Raw genomic sequence first — 22,675 nt, forward strand, 5'->3', positions numbered from 1 at the left:
GTCATTGGAACTTTAGTCCGGCGTCTTGACCAATCGGCAAATCAGTCAGCGTCCTGCCATCGTTGTTCATTTTTGAATTTTTTGATGAAAAAGAGTGACTTAACGATAATAAGTTAGTTACTTTTCAAACACGTTTTAAGTCTGTCCTCGGTCAACGTAGTTATTGAATTAGTACGAACAGTGATTTACAAGCGATCACTGTACTAAGAGCAGAGTAGCTAATTGTCTTCAGAAACAACTATTTCAGTAAGATTTCTCATTTTAGTATTTTAAAGCAGCTGGGGAAAATAACTTATCAGGAACGAAGGCTGTAGGCAGGATGGTTAAATGGTCAATAAAGCTGTGTGTAGGTCGCGGCTTCCTTGAATGACGAGAGTCCAAATCCCGGTACCGAGCCAGTTTGTCTTCACTTAATTCGTTAAAATTGTTACTAACTCACATATCTTTGCTGGAGAAAACCGCCGTCAGTAAAGGCAGAACATATGTACCGGTATTTCATATAACTTATAGTTCATTATTTGCAAAAATCTGCTTCTTCATTACGCAAAGCGTTGGCTAATAATCAGAAGATGGAAGGTAAAGGATTCGTTCAAAAATGATGCTCCATCTCTAATTCTCAAAGCAGTCTCGAACAAAATATTTTAAAATTTTTTATCAGATGTTGGATGTCACGAAAATCATCAATGACGCACAAGCAAAGGGGCAGTCTATGGACGCCCCCCTATTAAGTTTTACTTACAACCCACTTGGTTCGGTTAGTCGTTGATTCACACACTTTTAAAATATTTCACCCGCTAAGAAAACGCTAGTGCACAGGTGCAGACAAAGACCTCTGAAAATTTTGTACAAAGTATAATAGCATTTATTACGAATCAAAATTTGACAAACAAACTAACAAACGAAATGGACGAAATTTTCAATCAATTTCCGGATTATGCTGGAACAGAAATTCAGCCTGAAAAGAAAAATATTTCTTAAAGAAAATCCTGCGACTCAACCAACTTATAATTGAAAATACGACTACATGATGCGATTCCTTTCTCTAAGAAAAACAAGATACCTATGAACCATGAATCGCAAACTTATTCATAAATTTTAGTTATTATCTATATTATATTATATTTAGTTACTATTATAGGCGGCCGCGGCTTACAAAGACTAAACTGCTAATTATCTGCTGTAACTGCAGAAGTTTAAATTTTGAGAAGCAGTTGGAAAAATTCAAGAGAAGGTTTCGATCCCCAAAGACACTTTAAAAAACAAAGATCCTTGGAAAGCTCACCAGGTAATCGACTGGGTCTTCGGGTCTAACTTCGCAGCATTCGATGAGTCCTTTTGTCAAGGTTGGCATCACGTGCTTCATGAGGAAGTTCCTCAGAGGCATCGATTGAGCTTCCAAGACTTCGCGCTCCTGTCTCCGGACTTCTTCCAACCTCTCCATCTGTTCAAGACATTTATTACGTCACTATCACTTTGTTCTGTTACTTGCATTCATATATTGATCTACAAAGCATTGCATTTATGACGAGATTGTCAGTCCAGTTTTATTTAACCGGAGTCCTGTGGACACCCAGGGGACTCTCTTCCTTTCCCGAAATAATCTTGACCCGATGACAAAACCCCGAAGAAAGATATCCCTGCTACGTTCCAACTTCTGCATTAATTGAGACCTTCTGCGGGACAGTGCCATGCGCGATTTCGTCATACATGCATGCATATTGGTTTTCGGGAAAGCGCTGTACAACCATAGTCAAAGCCTGGGCAAAGGCATTTCTAGCGGCTCTGCGAGGTGCCGTTTTAAATAAACAATAGTTGCAAGCCAAAGCATTTTCCTATCCGTTTATGAAACTGATATTCACAAACTAAGTATTTTAGACATATGGTAATTCCTTATGGTTTACATACTCAGGCCTACAGTAGAGATGGATGTGGCAGTGAGCTACAGAAATACTTAAATGAGAACTAATAGAAAGACGAAAAATAATTTCGAGCTCAAAAACGAGCAAAAAGAGAAAAAAGAGAGAAAAAATGATTTGATTGAATTTGAGTTACAGCTGCAGTCAGCTCCTGATTCATGGGGTCACCAAATTAAATTTGTGAAACTTGAAAGGAATCTTCGCAATCTTCCTTCTCTCGCAAGCAACAGGCATCTTACCCATTCCTCCTGTCTTTGCTTAAGTGCCGCGGCTTCGTCCGCTTCGTGACGTTCTTTCATTGCTCTCTCCTCAGCTTCTTTACGCATCTTCACCTCTGCAGCTGCTCTCTCTATCTCTTCCTTTTCTTCAGGCGTCGGTCCGTAGTTTCTTGGCTCTCCGAGGGCCGTCGAAATCTTCTCCACAATCGCCTCATTTTTCACGTCAGTCTTCTCATTCACGTCTGTTAAAGTTATTTATTAACAACAACTATTAACAGGTATTCTCAGCTAATTTGGAGCCAAACTATTACATGTAACCAAGTTAAATGCAATTGCATAGTTTTATCCAGAATCTTCCTACAGTTAATAGTGCATCTGTTCTGACGGATTCGAGAACTTTGCTGACATCTTAAACTATCAATATTGTGATAAGTCAATTATTCTTAACAGACAACCACAACAAGTACAACAATGCACAAGTCACAATTAACTAAATAGTAGTAACTAATAAGTTAGTTAACTGACCAAAATGTTCAGGGTGAATCTCCAGCTCATCAAAGTAGTTGAGAACGGTGTCATCTTCATGGTTGACTGACCTGTAATCTTGCAAGCGACGGAGGAATCCTTGTTCGGTGTTATGTGTGCCCTGTATGTTTTCGGGAGAGAATTAAAAGTTATTCAAGTGCTATACGGAAGGTCTATAGATACCAGACATTTAACGACCGCAAAAAAGCTATATGGCCATTATTGCTTCACAGTTGTGTGAAAAACAACCATAAATCGTACCGGGACAGCAATTCAAGAACTACTAAAAATAAATCTGATAAAGAAAGCTGATGCGAAAGCTCGTGTCGAATTAATAAAAGTTAAAACCCGGATTGCTACCTTATGTTCTCCTTTATATTTTCTAAAAACATACACAAAACAAAACGTGACATCACAAGTTGAACCGTACCTGGACGACTTCTTCTGGAAGATTCATTATCCTCTCTTTGAGGAACGGATCAGATGCATCGAGAGCTATCACCGCTTCTGGCATGATTGTTGTGTCATAGTTTACTTTATTAGGTTCATCACCTTCATCTTCGTCATCCACTAAACATTATGACATCACAATACACAAATTATTAAACGAGGCAAATTTTTGTAATGTGAAAGATAGCCTACATAGCCCATATACCAAAGAGAGGAAACACAAGAATTAACTTGTAAGATAATTATCTCAACGCACACAAGAAATAGCAATCTTTGGATCGTTTTGAAAATTTGGAATTAACTTAGTACGAAAGCTAAATAAATTTCAAAGAGTTGTGGCATTCTTGTAGCATGATGTGGGCTATTCCAAGGTTGGAGTTAGGTTGGTAATCACGACGAGGTTAATAATAATAAGTTAAAAGTTTTCCCCATAACTGAGATCAGATAAATCAATTAGTCCTTTAAATTCTGTGAAAAGCAGAATGCTGAAATTTCTTTTATTTCACATACGTGCGAAAAGATCCTTGGCTTGCTCATAGGTTTTCGGAAAGCCATCAAGAACAAATCCCTGGTTTTGACACGGCATCGATTTTAATTTTTCCCTGAAGAATTTGATGATGTAACTGTCCTCAATTCTTCCATCATTGGCTTCTTTGCTGTCGTTTATCTTTGTATGAAACACAGGAGTTTTAATGAGACTCGTAAGGGCAATGTAAACATTTAAAAAAAATGTAGGCTTGTGCAATACAAGAAGCAAAAACTACGACCACAGTGCTGTGATACGAAGATAAAAAACCCAGGTCAATTTTGAATTGGTCAGTTATCTGTCGACAAAATAAGTCACGGTTTCTCAAATGTAAGTTTTTTCATTGGTGTCTTAAATTGTTATCATTGAGTCTTAAGTTGACTGCATGGAAGGAGCACAAGTGACGACGTAAGATATTTCTCTCAAACCTGCTCCAGAAGTTCAGAGTCCTCTTGAGCTTTCCCGTCATCTTCTTCCTCGTCCTCATCTCCTCCACTATCAGTCTGAGGAAATATCACATTAACATCACATACTCCACTTTTATTAAAGATAAAATCATTTTTCAATCATACAATTGACGTTTTTACTTAAACAATAAATGAAATTACCAACAGAGTCAACCATGTTTAGTGTCCAAAAAATGATACCCAAAAAACAGAAACCTATACAAAAAACTACCTGTGCTCTGTTAAGTCAACTCTTTTCAACAGCAACATTTAATCACCTGGTTCAGGCGAGCCGCGCTCTGTTTCAATCTTTCCATCGTCTCGTCAATCACTTCTTTCATCGTGATGTGGTGGAGTTTGAATTTCTTGCACAGTGCTGCGGCAACCGTGCTCTTCCCTGAGCCGGGTGGTCCAAGTACACAAGCTCTCATTGGCTGAAAATTGAACCAATGATAACAATATCTTACCAGGAACAGTAACATAGATCAAGGCGATTGTAACTAATACACAGAGCCATATTAAACTCCAGGTATAGGTTTAAACTAGACAGTGGACAGTTCTTGGTCAGTTATCCTGACTGCTGGTAGGAGCTAAGAACACTACATCAACCTCCTGGGTGTGTTCGACTTAAGGTAGTTTGTCGGTTGCCATTAACAAGACAATCATCAAAATATTGCGCAATCTTACAAGCAGTCCTCGGGTCTCCTTGAACTCTTTTATGACTCGATCGATCGCATCGACCAATCCGGTTTCAGCAACCCACCGAATGCTCATCGACTCTTTCAAAAACATCGCCTCCATCCGCAGGTTAACCAACAGCGAGTCAAACTCGTTTTGCTGTAAGTAAAGTGCAACACTTATTAAACTTTTGTCGATAATCCTAATTGGCTAACCTTTAATCAATTAAGAAAGCCTTTAAAAAAATACCAGCTTACTATTTCATTTATGACAACAACAGTAGATTCTGAATTTTGATAGCGTATAAATTTTTATCATTGCAATCTAAAAAAGTAATTTACACCGTGAAGGGTAAGGTTTTTTATGTTTGAATTTATAATGGTTATCGTGGATTCACCTTAAGGTCCTTAATAAGTAGAGCATCTTCTTTTGCAATTCGCTCAACTTTGTTTGTGCCAAGTTTCGTTCCAACAACCTGATAAATATAAAATTGTGAAAACTTTAAGTGAAAGTGGAAGTCTTATTTGATCCAATACAAGGCTATAAATGAAAATCACCAGACTGCAATAATTGCAGGACAAAATAATCTGAATAAATGTAAATTAAATTGCATTCTTACAATTTGCAGCAATAAAAATATTGAAAAAAAATTATGTAGACAAACTGTGTAAGTATAGAGAAATGTAAATGTATAATTAACACTCCAAATAGTAGTAAGTAAACAACATGAAACTACCGATATCGAGTTAACAGGTGAAATTTCTAGAGAGATGATTTCAATAGCAAAACTGTTAAAAAATCAATAACCAATCAACACACATCCAAGTATAACAAGTGTTAGTCTTGTTAAAGAGAAAAAAAAAACACAATCAAATGCACAAGAGTTAGAAAGGAAAACTTATTTGGCAAAGTCTGCTCATACTTGTCTCATATAATCATAATCCTCTTTGGCAATTTTTCGAATCTTTCCAGATCCCAAATAGTAACTGATGCACTGAATATTGCAACGTTCACAGTGTCGTTAAGAATTTTCAAGTGAAATAATGCTACTCATTGACACCATAAAAACTATTTTTTTGCTTTAAAAATGCTACACAGAGCGCGATGTTATAGTTGCATCTTGTGCCACGTAATATATGGAATTGCCGTCTTTTAGCAAAATACATCAGAGTGTAAAATGTACAAGCTAAAACATAGGAAAAGGCATCTTAAAAGTAAATACACACCCTGACAATTTCTTCCAATGAGTTTTGAGAGTCATCAACAGCAACAATATAACGTGTTCTTGGCTTTCCATCACAAATGTTCTGTATTACACTGAAATATATTTGACACATTATAGGTGATTAGATTGCTGATTAGTTTAGCAATTTATTGTATTGTCACCAAAAATATGCATCAAACAAATAAACCTTCTTTGCAAAACTGCATATATTACGTTCATATAAAAATTCTTACAAAAAGCGTAAGTTCAACTCTTAAATATTCTTTGTTCTTAGTTTTACCTTGCTAGATCTTGGATGTGAATTGTTGGAACAATGTTTGTTCCAGTACCAAAACAATGCAGAGCAGAAGCCTCACCTAACCAAGCGGTCTGTCCGGCAAAAAGAGAATTACAAAAATATTGGTAAACTAGAAGATACACAGGCAAAGGTGTAAAAAGTTGCAAGACAAATGTTCAACCCTGACACATCAACGCACTTAGAAATATTTTTACAATCTGTACATTAAAGTGATTGCTGCTTTCATTTGAATAAATGCTTTACCTTGAATAAGAAGTGGAAAGTATTTTCTCCCATGCCATAGGTAAGGCCAGAAGCAACCACATAAGTCTGGAACTTTTGCTTGTTCTGAAAATACAAGATTTGTTTATCCATAAGAAACTTAAATAAAAATAAAATTAGGCAAATACTCACAGCACATAAATTACGCTGGAAGTTGTGCTAACATTGTGTGTGATGTGCCATACTGTGTGATGAACTAACTTGCTAAGGGACTAATTAACAAACTACTAATTTATGTGTTCTGAACTAACTTGCCGAACAAAGATATTTATTTATTTATTAACGTAATGATAAGTTTACATGCTGCATAATTGCTTAACTGTGTAGATATATATATCATAGACAGAATGATTGTAAGTATTAATTATGACTGAATGCCAAATATCGATTGACTTTGGAATAGATTTAGACACGAGTGGTCAATGTTCTCTCAAACTTCTGCAAACAGCCGAGCAGAGCTTTTGATAATTTCCAACAAAATAAAAACATCTTGAAAACAAGCAATATATTTTTTATTCCGCTCAGCTTCGAGACAAACTTGTGTCTCACCCCAGGATGCAGTTGATACCAGATATTGTGTGGAGTTAACTGAATCCAACTTAACGCTACTTGTTACAGTACGAACCGTTTTTCCAAACTTGATAACCACTTTCTCAGCACTTATGTGTTCCTTGAAATTAGGATGTGGCTTTCTTCTTCGGTAATCATCTTCTGTGAATGGAATTTCTGTATCATCCTGCATTTATAAAGCACAAGTCATCAGATGATGCTTAGTGATGTTTTGTTTTGTGCATTGTATAGAACGTTTTTTTCCCATTAATTGATGGCAAGCTACGATAGGCTGAGCAAGCACGGTATAAAGATTGTGGTTTTTCGATAAGTTCATAGGTATAGCGAATCTTATTTCTTTTAACACCATTTCTTTGGTGCCAAAAAATGTCGATGTTTCAAATAAGGTATACTTAAATTTGCCTACATCAGTATCTGTTATATACTAGCGATTTGTCCACGTCAGCATCGCTTTTGTTTGTCATGCCTTACCACATAACTATTATGTTTGCTTATACACAACCACATGCACATGATGTTAAGAGGCTGTTTTGCATCTTAACATTAAAAAAAGAACAGTTTTGCAATGGTGATTCGTCTGTAACAACAGTTTGCATATAACTGCAATTTTTCCAATTCCCACAGAAGAGCTGATATAAACAAACTCTAGTGTATATTTTACTCATCAGAAGAACAAAGAGTAAACCAACCGGGTCTAGTGGTTTGCTTTTAGCCCACGTTAGTACGGACGACAAGAGAATGAACATCTTTGGTGAGTCAAAGTGCTCTATCTCTGTGTGGAGGGAGGAAACCGACCAAACTGCTTCATCAATCGAATCAAAGTCTTCTGTGATGTTGTAGATGATGATGTCACACTCAAGTAACTTCTCTAAAAGTTCTTCACGTGTTTTGAACTGCACAAAATGTATTTATAGGAGGTTTAGTTCAAACTGCACGCATACATTTTTGATATAGCAGTCTGTTTTGACAAAGATTCAAGTTCCAGATTAAAAGTACCGAATTACGTTTTTAAAGAAATTTCAGCCGATCCCGGTACTCGGTACTTTTCACGTGATAATTTCAAAATTTTAACAAATATGTCTTGAAAAATACTTGATATTAATCGTTAATACTAATTTTAGCACCTGTTGATCTTTTTTAATCTAGAAATGTCAAGTAAAATTGCAAGCCATTAACATCACATATGTTTTGACCTGGAGTAACGTTTACCGGGGGCATTATAGCGGCAAACATTGCATTTGCAACGGCATCTTTTACACAAAAAGTACTGGTACCGAGTACTGACAAAGTACCGAACTACCTTTTTAAAATTGTACCGAATACCAGAACCATCGGTACATTTTTTGCCAAGTGCTGGCTGCCCACCTCTGGGTAAAAGATAATAATCATGAAAAATTGTGCAAGTAAAAAATAGTGAATACCTATAGATGTTGCAAAATATTTGCAGCACATTTTTATGGAACTTACACTGACAACTTCAGCCAAAAAGGAAGGAGGTTTAGCATCTGGGTCTTTCATGGTCCCAATTATTCGATAAGATCCTTCCTTGGGGGATGATGCAGAATGTACTGATCCAACTTCTGCTTCTTCTTCATCTTCCGCATCTTCCAATGACGCTCCCACGATGCACGATGAAAGGTACTAAAGCAATGGGTTAAATTTATGGCACATTTCATAATTTATTTTCAGAACATTTTGTGCAGATGGAAAAGTTAAACGGCATAAATGTTTGCTATTTAACTTAAAATTAATGAGTGCAGCTTCTGCTGCTTCCCATCCTGTCAAGTTTCATCATAAACATCTCATTCACACAAAAAAATTTTGCCAAACTGGACATATTATATCAATGTTCCCTCTAAGCTGCGCACGTGCGCAAATGCGCACTGCTGACACGGTCTCCGCGCACAGAAAATCTGTGCTGCGCACAAGAAAAAAATCCAACCTGAATTGAAAATAAAATAAACGCATAATAATGACCACAGTGCGCACGTCTGATGTTGCTCTCAGTGGTCAAAGGGACCGCTCAGGGAGTTAGTGTATTTGCTCAGACTTGTGAAAAATTAGAGGGAACATTGGTTAAGATTGGAAATTCACGACAAGGAAAGTCTACAAATCCACAACGTCCAGTTGCTACGGTTCTTTCTTTTTAACAGATTAACTCATTTTTACTTAAAGCTCTCTCCCTAATTTTTTCGATTATATTGATAAAGTTGTTGTAATATCAAAGGAAATGCCTGCATCATGATAAACAGGTTTTCTCTTGTTTTGACTCTAGTGTTTTTGGAGCTATCTTGGTCTACTTTCTCCGAGCACAACAGCATATCGGCGCAAAGGCAGTCTATCTAGCACACAGGCGCAATGTTGCAGTCAGCTAACCAGATATTTTCTTAATTTCTCACAGTTAGATATTCATAAATTAGTTCTAATTCTACCTAATTCATTCAAGTACAAGGAAAACCTTTTTCTCAGAAATTGCACTTTATTGAAATTTATTCAGCTGAACCTAAACTAAATGTTTGACTGTAATTTGGCTTTGAGAATAACTGATCTTCTGTATGCAAGTTAAACCTAACCAGAACAAATTGCTGAATTGAAATGACGTGGCCCCTTGGGCGCATAGTCACGAATAATGATACTTCGGCAGACTAAAACTTTAAAGCAGTCAAAAATTTTGAAAACCAATCATAAAAAATATATCAATAATATCTCAGAAAACGATAAAACCCTCGAATCGAATCTTTTGGGTCGAATTTGCAAACCTTTGAAATATTTTTTCCGGTATACAAATCCACGTTGTTGAAGAAGATGCGTTTACTTCGCAATTTTTGTACCGGTTCTTCTATCTCTTCCGAATCAGACATCTTCGCGAAACTTTTCGCACGAAATAGGTGTCAAACCAAAAGATTAGCCTATTTTAACTTGCATCAAACAGTCAAAGTAGACTTACAACAGAATTGATCAAGAAGCATAAACGCTGGTTGCTATGATACAAACATACCACAAGGTGTCAGTAATATAATCAATCTTTTCTCAAAATTTGAAGGGTATTTACAGGAGAAACTGTAGACACTGTGCAACTTCTATTGGCCAAAGAGAGTTGTACCGGCATTTAATATTATAATGCTGAGAAGCTTGTGAAAAAAGACTATCATGTTCATATCATATCATATATGTTCCACCTTTTAAGCAGAATGCTACTCATTACTTGGAATGTCATGCAACATGTTACTGTGTAGTATAACTTTAAGGCATTGTGCCCGAAAACTAAACATAACACAATTTTGTAAAGATTTCATGAAAAATTACTTTTTGTTGACAAACGAAGCAAAGCGATTAAAAAATTAGTTTGAACAAAATACGCTGGACGTTATGTTATATACGTGCAGAAACCTGTGTGGTTTTCCTATGACTAAAACCCATCTTTTGTCATTGATGAATCATGTAGTTTTATTGAACACAACACAAAGCATAGATAATTTAATAATCAAACAAAAAAGTGCAAAGTATGAATCAGCAAGAAAGGACTTTCTTGATGTTTTTGGTGCACCAAAATTAAACTTTCAAAAGCCACAAAAACATATTAATTATTTGTCTAATAATGCGTTGTCTAACTTACTTTAGCACCAGAAATTGAAGTCTTGGTATTTTGTCATAATCCAAATACCAAAGCTGATCATACACAGCAATTATTAAATATCACAGTGGCATAACTTGACATAATTCTTAGAATATTAGCGTGAAACTATTCTGCTTATTCACATCAATCATTCTGTAAAGAGATATAGCTTAGAAAAAACAAAAGCTCTGAGAATAAACACAGCAGTCCTAATACCCTACAAATAACCTACAAATAACAAAATTTAAGGCAAAACTCACAGCAAAAATAGCAAGCAGCGTATATAATATCTCTTAAAATAGAAGTAATTTATAATTCCAGATATGCAAACATTTTATGAGTCAGACATTGGTAGAAAAAACAAGATAGCAAGCTTCACTCAATTGGTAGAAAACAATAACAGCAAAACAATGTCAGGTAAAGTATGTACGATATGATCTTTTGGCTATTAACGACTATAGCATTCAAAACACTATCACTCACAGAACAAAATATACAGCATACTGCCTAATAATGGCGCACAATTTAAATCTTGATCTAAAAAAACATTAACTGAGTAGACACAATGAATGATCCAATATATAGCGAAAGTTATTTGTGAGCTTTGCAAATGTTCATGATTGCAAATAAATAAGTTGAGCAAAGAGTAAGCTGGTATAGGAAAAAATTACAAGCAGCAATATTCGTCATGAGTTTACATGGTGCATAATTAATCGGTTAAAACATGTTCATTGCGTGAGGAAAACAAGATTTTGCGAAATGCTTAAACTTGAGGAGAAACCTTCTGCAAGAGATTTCCAAGTGATCTGCATCGATCTCTTTCATCCAGCAACTTTCTCTCCGCATCTTTCTGCCTCGCTTCTGTCACCTGTAGCGCCCGCATCAGATGAGCGTTCTCACTGTACAGATCTTTTACGAGTAGTTCGGTTTTGGCCAACTTGGAATACTGCACAATAGATGCGAAAAAAGATTTCAATCGATGTTTATCGTTTAGCAATGTTTTTGGAACAGAATAATAAATATGTGATTATTTAACTGAATGCTCGGACAATCTTTCAATACAAACAACATAAATACAAACAACTATTTTAAATATACAATATGCATTGGTGTATGTAGCAAGCATTCATAAAAGGGGTTGAACAACTACACATAATAGGTTAAGTAACAAATACATTTTAAAAGCAAAGCATCAACAAATGGATGGGGTTTTAACCTCCAAACTCTTTCCTTACACGTACCATGAGCATTTTTGTGTAGTTTGGCAAGTGAAATTTTGCAAATGCTATAACCGAATGAAATTTATAACACACATACACTTGCTGTGTCTGTGGATACAAATTTGCATTGGTGTTTTTTCTCTACTTACCAAATCTTTTGATTTTTTCATCTGATCAGTCAGCTGGGTCCTTGTCTTATTTAGACGACCTCGCAAACACGTCAGGACATTTTCACTCGGATTCGAAGTGACACTTTCAATTTCAATTATATTATCACCACCAAGTGGCTGTATTCCCTCGTCAGACTTCTCAGCAAGTTGATTTTGTAGATCTCCGATCTCCTGATCGTTTAATATTAATTAACAAAACCGAAGGAGATATTTGTCAATTGTTAATAATCGTAGAAAAGCAGATTATATAATTATTTTAATTCACTGTTACAGTCAGTTCACGTATTGCGATAACATCCAACCTTTTGCATGAGTTTCATTTTCTCTTTCAGGAGTCCATTTTCTTTCTTATTCTCTTCTCTATGGTCCTTTGTTACCTCATCATTGCGATTATGACACGAACGCGGAGAAGGAACAGGAGGAATTACACGACTTCTTTCAAGCTCCTCGCACTTTGCAGCCAGTCCAGCAGTTTCGACACGATTAGCAAGACGCTCACATTCAAGCTGGCTGAGCTAACAAAAAATATTTAACAAATTACCATTTGTTTCAATGTTTCATTAATTCGTATGTTACATTTATAACGTAATTAACAAACCAGATATATTTTCATTTCAATGATTAACTTCACTGAAAGTAGAATGCTTCAGTGGTAGTTAATGTTAGCAGCACAACTTCATTGCAAGTAAGATCATTTATTATAACAATTAACAGAAGCATAAGCAACAAGAGTGAAAAATGTTAAAACCTTTTCTGCAAGTTCAACATTTTCTTGCTTTAACTGTGAAATTTCGGTTGATTTCAAAGCAAGATTAGTTTGAAGATTTGAAAGGAAGATAAGTTTTTCCTTACGTTCATCATTCACGTCCGCTAACTATGAAAGCAAGCATATGTAAGTGTTAGCCAAAAAAAATTTAAGTAAGCCATATAAAAATAAACTAGGGTATGTATCAAGGTATCAATATATATCAGACTAAATCAAACGAGAAACAATGACGGTACATTGAATTGGAAAAGCGATTGGGATATTATAAACCAAGAACTTCCTGGTTAATTAATAGGTTTGCTTTTCTACATCATATCGATTACCTGCTGTCGTAAAGTGAAGTTGAGGTGTTCTTTTTCTTTTACTTTTTTGTTCATTTCTCTCACTCTTTCCTCTAAATGTGTTACATCAGCATCCCTGCTTGTTTCTTTTATTCTCCTAACTTCCTCTTCCTGCTCATGGAGAGCGGAGTTGGATTTTGAGAGCATCGATACCAACTCAATGTTTCTCATCTATTGGAGGTTTCATAGGAATTAATGAATGTATAATTTAGTTGCGGAAATGCCTACATTTTAACAACTTAATCGTTGAAAATGTTAAAATTAATTGATGGCTTAAAAAACTGCCCATCATTAACTTACTAAGGAATGACAAAAATGCAATTTCAAAACAAAAAATACAAAATTTTCAAATACAAAAACTTTCAAAATTTCAACAACCCTTCACATCAACAACAATACCTTTAGATCTTCCACTTTTCCTTCAAGCCGCTCAACCTCGGCTGTCTGGGCAATGACAAGCTGCTCCTTCTTCCTCAAGAGTTCTTCCTCCTCCTCAAGATGCTGCCTTTTTCTCTTTATCTCTCTCTCTGTGTCTTCGGCGAGCCTCTGCCTGAGCAAGGCCACTTCTTCACTGAATTCAAAAAATTGTTAGAATTAAATTTAATTCAAAAGTAAACAAATTAAGTAACAATAATTAACTGTATCATGACATTAAGTGTTGGTTAAACCTCTACTAATAATTAGATTAAAACTTACTGTATAATATTAAGTATTACAGGCAACAATATGAAGTATTTAACTGATAAAAATAAAATCATGTTAACCAAGTAAACAAGATGATGTGCTCCAAGCAAAAACTTCAATAAAAGAACAAAAATCTTGAACCTTTGCCAATATAAATACCTTAATTGTTTTCGTAACTTGGCTTTATCACAATCCAACAGTTGCTTTAGTTCAGCCGCGTCGTGCTCAAATGCGGCCCGCATCTCTTCCATTCTCTTGTGCATCTCTCTCCTCTCCACGCCGATGTTCTCCTGCAGCCGTTCCAGTTCACTGCACATCGATGTACTCTCTTGGAACTAAATATTTGTGATGATGCAAAAAGAAAACACTATTTCAAGATTCATATAGCACCTGATCAAAAATATGTTTGTTTATTGATGAAATGTTTATTTTATTGTTTATCTCCTTGGTAGCTGGTTATTTGTCCTCACCTGTTGCCTTTCTGATAAAATTTGATCCAATTTTTCTTCAGTTTCATGTTTGACTGCTTCCAGGGCAAGCGCATGACTTTGCTTCAGTTTTACAAGTTCATTATCGTGTCGCTCCTTCAAAGTTCTTATATTGTCATTTTCAACATCAGCTAAACTGGATGATTTCGTTAATGTGGACCTGAAAAATAATTAGTAAAAAAAATTACAGTTCTGCATTACTACCGTATCGAAAATTGCAAGAAATACCATTCGTATTTAAGCTGAAACGTAAATTATCGATAAATAAGACTTCAAAGACCACAAAAAATAATGATAAATTAACTAAACTAAATCTAGACTAAACTGCATTAGACAGCTAAATCAAGCATAGATCACAATTCAGCCAAACCAGACACACCCTAATAATATCACAATGAAAAAATTAAAAATGTTGTGGCAACATAACATTAGAGGAAACCTTTCAAATTTTGTGATAATCTCTTGGTGTGCAGACAGCGCCTCCTGGTGTTGCAGTCTCTCATTCTTTAATTGTTCGGCAAATCTTCCGTTTGTTGCTTCCTCATCTTTCAACTTTTGATTGATATTGTCAAGTTTTTCTTCGAGATCTTTCACCTAAAATGATTTTACTCGATGTTTTCGTCAATGTTACCAATTCGTGATGCCTGAGATGGACAACAACATCCTGACACCAAGCCAGGAAAAGTTTCAAAAATTATGCAGTCGTCAAATGTCCAGAACATGAATACAAAGCAATTGTTTCAGTTTTGGCGTTTTAACTTATCATCCCAGACTTGATTGTCCTTAACGACCACGCAACAGTTAACATGTTAATGGCAAAGATATTGTCACTTTGTAGGTCACGATCACAATGTGTGAGAGAAAATTTAGTTTCATAAAAATCATGATATGAAAAAGAATGCTTGAAAAAAAGCAGATAACAAAAAAACAAACCTTCTCATTATAATTAGTGACAAGTTCAGATTTTTCATTTGCAAACTCTCTACACAAGTCTGCCATCCCTTGTTGGTTACTAGACTTCAAAGACATGAGCGAATCCTTCAATTTTGTGCATTCAACGTCCAACTAGAAAATTGCAAATCAACGGATAATCCAGTTATGCAATAGAAACAGAACAAGTATGTGACAAATGTTGAAGTACTGTTCAGTAAAATTTAAAAATTTATGAAATAGTAACAGATGACGTCGTCACATTCACATTAAAATTTTCACCTCATCTTTCTGCTTCGTCATGTCCTTCAATAAACGCATTGTCATGTTTTGTTGCTCTTCCACGGCCTTGTTATCGTCATAGCAACTAAACTTCGTCTTTTCTTTTTCAAGTTTTAATTGAAATTCTTTCTCCAAATCAGCTCGAAGTTTATTCTGAAAAAGTCAAATGTTGTTGATGGATGAGAAATGAGATAAACTCTTAAATGAACACTGGATATACTTCATAGCAACAGGTAAAAGAAAAGTGTTCACCATGTCCACAGTTCTTTAGTGAAAGCAAAATCAGGTTGTAGCATGTTACCTTTGGTTTCATTTTATAGTTTACAAAACAACATACAGTAGTGTACAATACGATATAATGTTTTCCAGGTTTCCAGCACACTGAAACACTGCATACTTTTTCATCAATGAAGTTATCCACACAATGCCTTCTCTCTCTCCGTAATTCTTCCACTAGGCTTTCAAGTTCAATCATTCGGGCGTTTGAAAAATTTTGAGAATTTCTGAATGGGCTTCCCTTGTTGGACCTCGAAGGTGAAATGTGACCCAACTCAGAGCTTTCCATCGAGTTTGAGAGCGGCTCTGAAGATAAAAGTTTAATTTGCTAATAAAAATAATCCATAATAATATATACTATTACCTTATCAGAACGGAACATAAGTGTCATGGATACAGAATATGCCATAACTTTCCACAACAAAAATTGTCATCACAATTCTAATCACAACTAGTTACAACATCACTATCCACTACTACATCTACGATAATGAATGGGAAGTTTAATTTAGTGCTAAGTAAGTCAAAATATGTCATTACTGTAATCAAATTCAAAATCACTCAGCGACACTTATTTAAAAGAAACATACCGCTGTCCATGTCACTCGTGTTTTCAGCCATTGAGTGTGTCATCTTATTGAAACTTTGTCTAGTTGCTTTTTTACGTTTCGGTGAAAGTAGTTTTTCTTCAGCATAAATATTTTGATTGTTGTAGTTTTCAAACGTTTCTTGATGACGTATCTTCGCACGGAGAGATTCTACCTCTATCATGAGTTCATCGTTTTTATCAGCTAGATTCTGCATACATTACACTACAACAATTATTTTTGCGTACTTATGGCATTTTGTATGACACTGCGGTGCAACACAACTGTTTTAAAACTTTTGTTTCTTTGTCACAGGCAAAAATTAGAGCGTTAATAAAGGAAAAAATCCTCATTGTCTCACCAAACAGCTGGACATGCCAAAACTGCCTTGTGGTTGTGAAACAACACTCAGATTAAATAAACATGACCTGCTGTATAACAGCGAGATACAATCATTATACTCCATCTCCACCATAATAAAAACATTAGCCTTCAGTTGAACAATACAAACTCAACACTGTTGGTTCAATACAAATAATATAATTAGAATCAAAGTAATGGCCGCCATAATGAAAGCACTTAGTTTAGGGATGATCTTTCTTATCCAAATATTGGTACTTCAGATTAATTTGGATTAATTTATTTCAAGTGCTGCATCTGTATCAACCATTAACTGATAAAACCAACAAGTACAGTAAATTAAATAGAGTTGTATGTTAGCTCGACATCAGTATTATACATTTATGTCGTTTTGTAAATAACAAAAGCTTGTTTTTAAACTTCTCACAAATTGATATTAAAAATTACACCATTTTACGCCTTAATTATTGTATTTTATTTGAAACTGACAAGGTACTGAATTTCAAATCATTATTTGGCTGGAGAACAAATAGTTATTCCAAATATTTAAATACTACATTGAAATATACTCAGTTAGGTATTCAGAAATGCACACCCTTTGCTTAGTAATTGTTATCAATTTTATGAGAGCCAATCCATACGATGAAACAAACACTGGTACAATTATTTTACTAGTTGCTTAATATCATACGCTCTTAAAAAAGTGTGTTTTATTTAAACATTAAAACAAAACTTTAACTGCATACCCGGCACTGCGCTTCGTATTCTTTTATAATTAATGCAAATTTTTCTTCCTGAGACGTATTGATGGGGTCTGACATATCGCTGGTCTGTATAAAAAAAATGAAAATTTATTCTTTGAGTCCGGCCACAGTGCAATAGACTTGATAAATTCATGACACAGCATGGGAAAAAAACATCTTCATCAAAGCCTTGGGGGTTTGAGGCCCCTTTACACTCAATGATCAAAGATGTGACATGACCACTATCACCACAAAAACAAACCTTGGCTGCAAGAAGGCATTCTAGATCTTTGCGAAGTCTTTCGGCATCTTTTTCTGCATCTGAGAGCTTTTCACATAGTTGATTGGACTCCCTAGTGAGTGAGCTGTTCTCCGAGATAAGGTTGTCAATCTTCCGACGAAGCATCAGGTCATCTTCATGAAGAGTGTCTGTCACAACAACAAACAAGTATCCTACTTGAGATAAGTTGCAAATAACTATAGAATGCTACACTCTTTAGAAACACTGGAGCAATAATGAGCACCAAAAAAGCTAAAGATTAATGGCCGAGAAATATATTATAGCTGTAATTAACAAGACATGCAAACAAAAACCTGAAAGGTACAAGCACAAATAATTTTGTCTTACCATAGATGATCCATAATAAACTTATAACTTATATATATTAGGATGTTTCATTTTTTCACCATTTTGGAATTTAAAAAAGCTTGGGGTCTCCCTAGGCGGTATTTTGGGCACAATGAAAGAATCTCGAAAAAATGAAACATCCTAATATATATACAATAGGTACTGTAGTTTCAAAGTATTGCTGTTTTCTTTATAGTGGTCTTATTTAGTCAATCTGTAACTACTATTTGGACATGTCGTTGCTTTCCCCTACGGTTATCTCATTGCAGAGTCATATTGTGTGTGGAAGTTTGAACTATATCATGGATTTTTGAAGCAATACTAAAATATGATGTTAACAAAATCACCCAAATCATAGATTACTCATATCATAGAAATCTACCAGTCCTGATCATGGTTGTACTGTAGACATAAACATGTCGAACATTTTAAACAAACTTATTTCTATTTAACACAAAAAAGTTTTTGTCTGCAAAGTGAAGCTTTCATTCAAAAACTTTTATCCAGACCCAAAGAGTAAACAAAATACCTAGTTCTTTTTTTAAAGTGTCCCTCTCGAGATTTGACTGCGATACAATCGCGTCTCGTTCCCTGTCGAAGTTACGTTGCACCGAGTTTAATTTCTTGGCCCATTTCTTCTCAGAATTGCTGATTCGTCTTTCATTCTGCTGATCTATGGTAACGTAGCGATCGTCAACCTCCTCGATTATCTTGGAATTGCGAAGTTCGGATCTCTCAAGATCATCCCTCATCTTGTCCGCTTGGTGGCGATGGTGATCAACTTGTGAACTAGAAATTAAATATTTACAATCATGTAACAACAAATCAAATATTGTTAAAATCAATGCCAGTGTCTGTTTGAAAACAATCACTGGGGCTACAAGAAATTTTGAAAGGTACATGCAAAGCAGGATTAATACATACTTCACTGCATATAACTTTACAGCGAGTCTATTCTCATTCACTACACATTATATATAGAATAAATAGTACAGAATCTTTTATTACAGCTTGCGGTGTCATATAAATTTTCTATTGATTTCACACTGTTACACAAACTATTTATAAAGTAATTCCACCTCTCTGTTTTTTATTAATATGAAAAATACCAAATTTTCTTAATATTACCATATTTGATGTATATATAATACCTTTGACATAAACTTGCCCTTTGTAGGGTACCACACAACTAAAATATATAGTTTTGCTTTAAATAACAACAGCATTGAACGCATAAGTCATTGGTAAAATCAATATTTTTTCAACATAATCTAAAAACTGTTCATACTTGACAAAGTGTGAATGGTGCTTGTAACTGATGAGAAGAGCTTGCGTTAAAGAATCCCCAGAATTTTGAGAGGAGAGAAGAGATAAAACTTCTTTTTCAAGAGTCGTTGATAGCCCAAGACCACCAGTTACAACTCCATCGCCACCGTGGATCCCAAGTGCCTGTGCATCGAGTAAACATAGGATTTATTAAACACCAATCCACCATCAATCAGTGATATTTCATATTTGCACACAAAATATTTAATTTATTTGACCATATATTTCTGCTAAAAGCACATGACAGCATCAGTGAATGCTACTTCTACTAGGCTATCTAGTTTGTTATAGTATTCATGTATATTTACATCTACCCGCTGCCAACATATTTATTGATCTATGAACTAACTTGAAATATAGCAGCTGGCTCACTGACGCCACCTTGCTTCCATAATTCCACGACATGATCAATCTCGACTTCACCAGAGCCGTCCAAATCAAGCGAAGAGAATAAATTTATTTCATTGTCACCAAATAATGTGGCAGAGCTATGCTCAGCGAAGCAATCCTGTAATAAACATAAAAGAAAAAAATAGCATTCAATGCTTACAGTGAAGTAGGATATATTTTATACGAGAAACATGTATAAGGCACTGCTTGTGTAGAAGAAATATATGTAATTCATCATTTAATTAACTGTATGTTTAAAACTCACAAAGGTTTCATTAGAGGAGGTGAAGCCGCTCATTCCCTGCATGGATGTTGCGTCAGATCTTCCACCTGCTTCAAAATATTCCTGCTTCTCGTCATGCCGAGTTCTATGATGAAAGTAACATTCCTCTTCGTGTTCAGATTGCTTGTCCAAGTCATCAGAAGATATGACAACAGTGTCAGAGCTGATAACAGTCAATAGTGTGAGAGAGGTAGGACAAAATGTTTAGTATTGGTAACTTTAGAAACATCAATATGATTGATGAAGCAACAAGGTCAACATAACTATAAACACAATAACTTTCATGTGAAACATATTATGGGCTAGCCTATAGGCATAATATAGATATTATAATGATGAATAATCAACTAAAAAGATTGCTTTAAATATATTTATTTAAGTTATCTATGATTTCAGAATGAAAAAACATATGGCTAGTGGTTGTGCTTGTGGTGATGCAATATATACCTTTGATTACTATCACGGAACAATTTCATGTTGTCATTGCAGTCTGGCTTCTCATTCAACACATCGTCTGCAGTGTCACTACAATCAGGGTTTGCTGGCTTTGATTTCCGTCCGTACGATCGACCTCCTCTCACTAATCGCGGTTTTACTATAATATTTCATAATGTACAAGTTAATAGAAATCAGTTTGATGCATAACCAGGAAATTGTAGAAACAGTTACACCTACAACTGCTTGCCTTTTTAAATGCACAGGTATATTTTTAACGTAAAAGTTTCATTGCACCTTGCTAAATAAGTTATTTTAATAAACTTACTTTCAGTATTCTCTTCATGTACATTACTCTCTGCTGAAGAAATAGGATCGCCAACTTCTGATAAAGCAGCAATAAAACAATCACAGAACCGATCGAAGTATATAAGATGGTCGCCATCGTGAATATATTGATTTGGAAAAGCAAGGTCAACAACTAATTCCAAGCAAGAACCTTCTAAAGACAACCTAGAAAATAGTAATTTGCTATTAACACCAGACCAGTATGGTATCACAATCTTTATCCTTAGATTGAGAAAATTCTTAGCACCACTTAAACTCAGCGATAATTCTTTATCACTTGAGCCTCGGGAAATCATGCGTACAAAGACACAAACTTTGATGTGACGGCATATGCTGAAGTATTTTTTACTGTAAATTGTTGTGAAGATAAAAACGTTCAGCATGCGCACATTGATGAATCTCGTGCATGCAGATGCAGCAATGTCCATTATGTTAAATTTTAGTGTTTGCTGGATTTTTGGAACTACTTTTTTCATATGATTATGTAAAAAGAGGAGTCTAAAACTCTTAGCTAGATTGTGCATTGGGTGTGAAAAATGATTTCTTTTGAAAGGGGTGGGCTCTAGAAAGTGAATTGAGAACTGCTGCCCTATGTCTACATGGTATAGGCTATGTCAGGGATGAGTACCGTTATGCATAGGAATTATTGCGTCAAGATTTCTGGGTCTAGTATAAAGTGCACAGCCACAGGATGCCTTTGTATACTAGACTTCAGCTACTCAAATTATGACCTCATCTGGTTGTGCACTTGTATGCTACACCCACATTTCTTTTGTATTACGTCACAACTCCTTGCCATGCAGGTTTTCAATGCAGAGTGCAAAAGCCTACAAGAGACTCGACAACAAGCACTGATTCGGCTATTTTTGTCAGCCTACCTATTGCAAAGTTCCAGCAGCTGATCCTTGTTTAAACCTGCACATCCGTCCGTACAAAAACTTAAAAATATTTCCTTTAATTGCTGAACATGTTGGTCGTCTTTATCCATTGCAATTCATCATCAACAAATCAACGATCGGCAAACGTGCAAATATCCGCAACAATGCAGCACAACCTTGACAGTGATTACTATTAGCCAGAAAAAAGTAGACACTACAAAATACTAACTGTAATATCTAAGCCCTCATTAAATCGGGGTAATAACACCAAACCAAAGCTCAAAATGATTCGAAATTTGGTTCAAATCGCGATTCGCATGGAAGAAAATTCAATTTGTTTTGACTACTCGGGTCAAAGGTTATTTGTGGCAACCGATTTTTGCTAATGACATGGGTATCGATTAATAATAAACACTCTTCCCTTTCCAACGGCATACTGAGCAATGTTTTTATTTGGTAGAGCAAAATAACAACACACAAAAATAAATTAAAGTTGCAATTGAACAAATTTGTAAATTTGAACAAACCAATTTTTAAATGTATGAATTATATGAATTATAAAAACAGAACAAACATACGCGTGAGTAAAAACAATTAACTAAGGTTCTTACGTCATCATTTTCGTCTTTTTCAGGTTGGAGATTCCCGATAAATAAAATAAGCAATTCCAAACGTGGTTTTAAATACAATTGATTTTACATGGTTTATGGCTGACCTCAAGGTGGTTGTTTAACTTAAAATCTTTCCGGCATTAAAAGATATTTTACTCTGTTGGAATTACTTTTTAAATGTGAGATATAAAAGCGGTTGA

General features: G+C 35.3%; 2 protein-coding genes across 3 annotated transcripts; both read right to left on the reverse strand.

The window, feature by feature from the left end:
• Positions 1-800: 800 nt before the first annotated feature.
• On the reverse strand, positions 801-10,070 carry LOC143445852 (adenylate kinase 7-like). 2 transcript variants are annotated; one of them, XM_076945202.1, is made up of 18 exons: positions 9,873-10,070; positions 8,581-8,754; positions 7,803-8,006; positions 7,169-7,279; positions 6,526-6,609; positions 6,265-6,353; positions 5,986-6,076; positions 5,682-5,753; positions 5,157-5,234; positions 4,769-4,918; positions 4,360-4,515; positions 4,064-4,138; positions 3,620-3,776; positions 3,090-3,229; positions 2,660-2,780; positions 2,156-2,376; positions 1,283-1,441; positions 801-955 (listed from the first exon to the last, which is right to left on the reverse strand). In XM_076945202.1, the coding sequence occupies exons 1-18, from the start codon at positions 9,972-9,974 to the stop codon at positions 917-919; spliced, it is 2,223 nt and encodes a 740-aa protein (XP_076801317.1). In that variant the 5' UTR covers positions 9,975-10,070; the 3' UTR covers positions 801-916. The 2 variants fall into 2 exon arrangements, with proteins under 2 accessions (XP_076801317.1, XP_076801318.1); XM_076945203.1 differs by lacking the exon at positions 5,682-5,753.
• A 464-nt stretch (positions 10,071-10,534) lies between these two features.
• Positions 10,535-22,154, reverse strand: LOC143446407 (uncharacterized). Its single transcript, XM_076946026.1, has 22 exons — positions 21,865-22,154; positions 20,967-21,151; positions 20,651-20,798; positions 20,186-20,366; positions 19,880-20,038; positions 19,493-19,653; positions 18,734-18,993; positions 17,839-18,005; positions 17,580-17,663; positions 16,477-16,684; positions 16,008-16,192; positions 15,611-15,763; positions 15,332-15,463; positions 14,838-14,992; positions 14,381-14,558; positions 14,070-14,245; positions 13,626-13,797; positions 13,209-13,397; positions 12,868-12,993; positions 12,422-12,634; positions 12,099-12,290; positions 10,535-11,675 (listed from the first exon to the last, which is right to left on the reverse strand). The coding sequence occupies exons 1-22, from the start codon at positions 21,972-21,974 to the stop codon at positions 11,493-11,495; spliced, it is 3,717 nt and encodes a 1,238-aa protein (XP_076802141.1). The 5' UTR covers positions 21,975-22,154; the 3' UTR covers positions 10,535-11,492.
• Positions 22,155-22,675: the final 521 nt, after the last annotated feature.

The sequence above is a fragment of the Clavelina lepadiformis genome, chromosome 2, assembly GCF_947623445.1.
Source record: "Clavelina lepadiformis chromosome 2, kaClaLepa1.1, whole genome shotgun sequence".
Lineage (NCBI taxonomy): Eukaryota > Metazoa > Chordata > Ascidiacea > Aplousobranchia > Clavelinidae > Clavelina > Clavelina lepadiformis.

What these genes read in the sequence shown, in the direction of transcription:
- LOC143446407 (XM_076946026.1), bottom strand. Translation starts at nt 21,974, where the DNA reads ATGGATAAAGACGACCAACATGTTCAGCAATTAAAGGAAATATTTTTA. An exon ending in CACCATTCACACTTTGTCAA is followed by an intron (nt 18,994 to 19,492) that starts GTATGAACAGTT and finishes TTTAATTTCTAG; the next exon opens with TTCACAAGTTGATCACCATC. An exon ending in TGACGAAGCAGAAAGATGAG is followed by an intron (nt 15,464 to 15,610) that starts GTGAAAATTTTA and finishes GCAATTTTCTAG; the next exon opens with TTGGACGTTGAATGCACAAA.
- LOC143445852 (XM_076945202.1), bottom strand. Translation starts at nt 9,974, where the DNA reads ATGTCTGATTCGGAAGAGATAGAAGAACCGGTACAAAAATTGCGAAGT. An exon ending in TTTTGGCTGAAGTTGTCAGT is followed by an intron (nt 8,007 to 8,580) that starts GTAAGTTCCATA and finishes CATTTTGTGCAG; the next exon opens with TTCAAAACACGTGAAGAACT. An exon ending in TTATCAAGTTTGGAAAAACG is followed by an intron (nt 6,610 to 7,168) that starts GTTCGTACTGTA and finishes TTGTATTTTCAG; the next exon opens with AACAAGCAAAAGTTCCAGAC.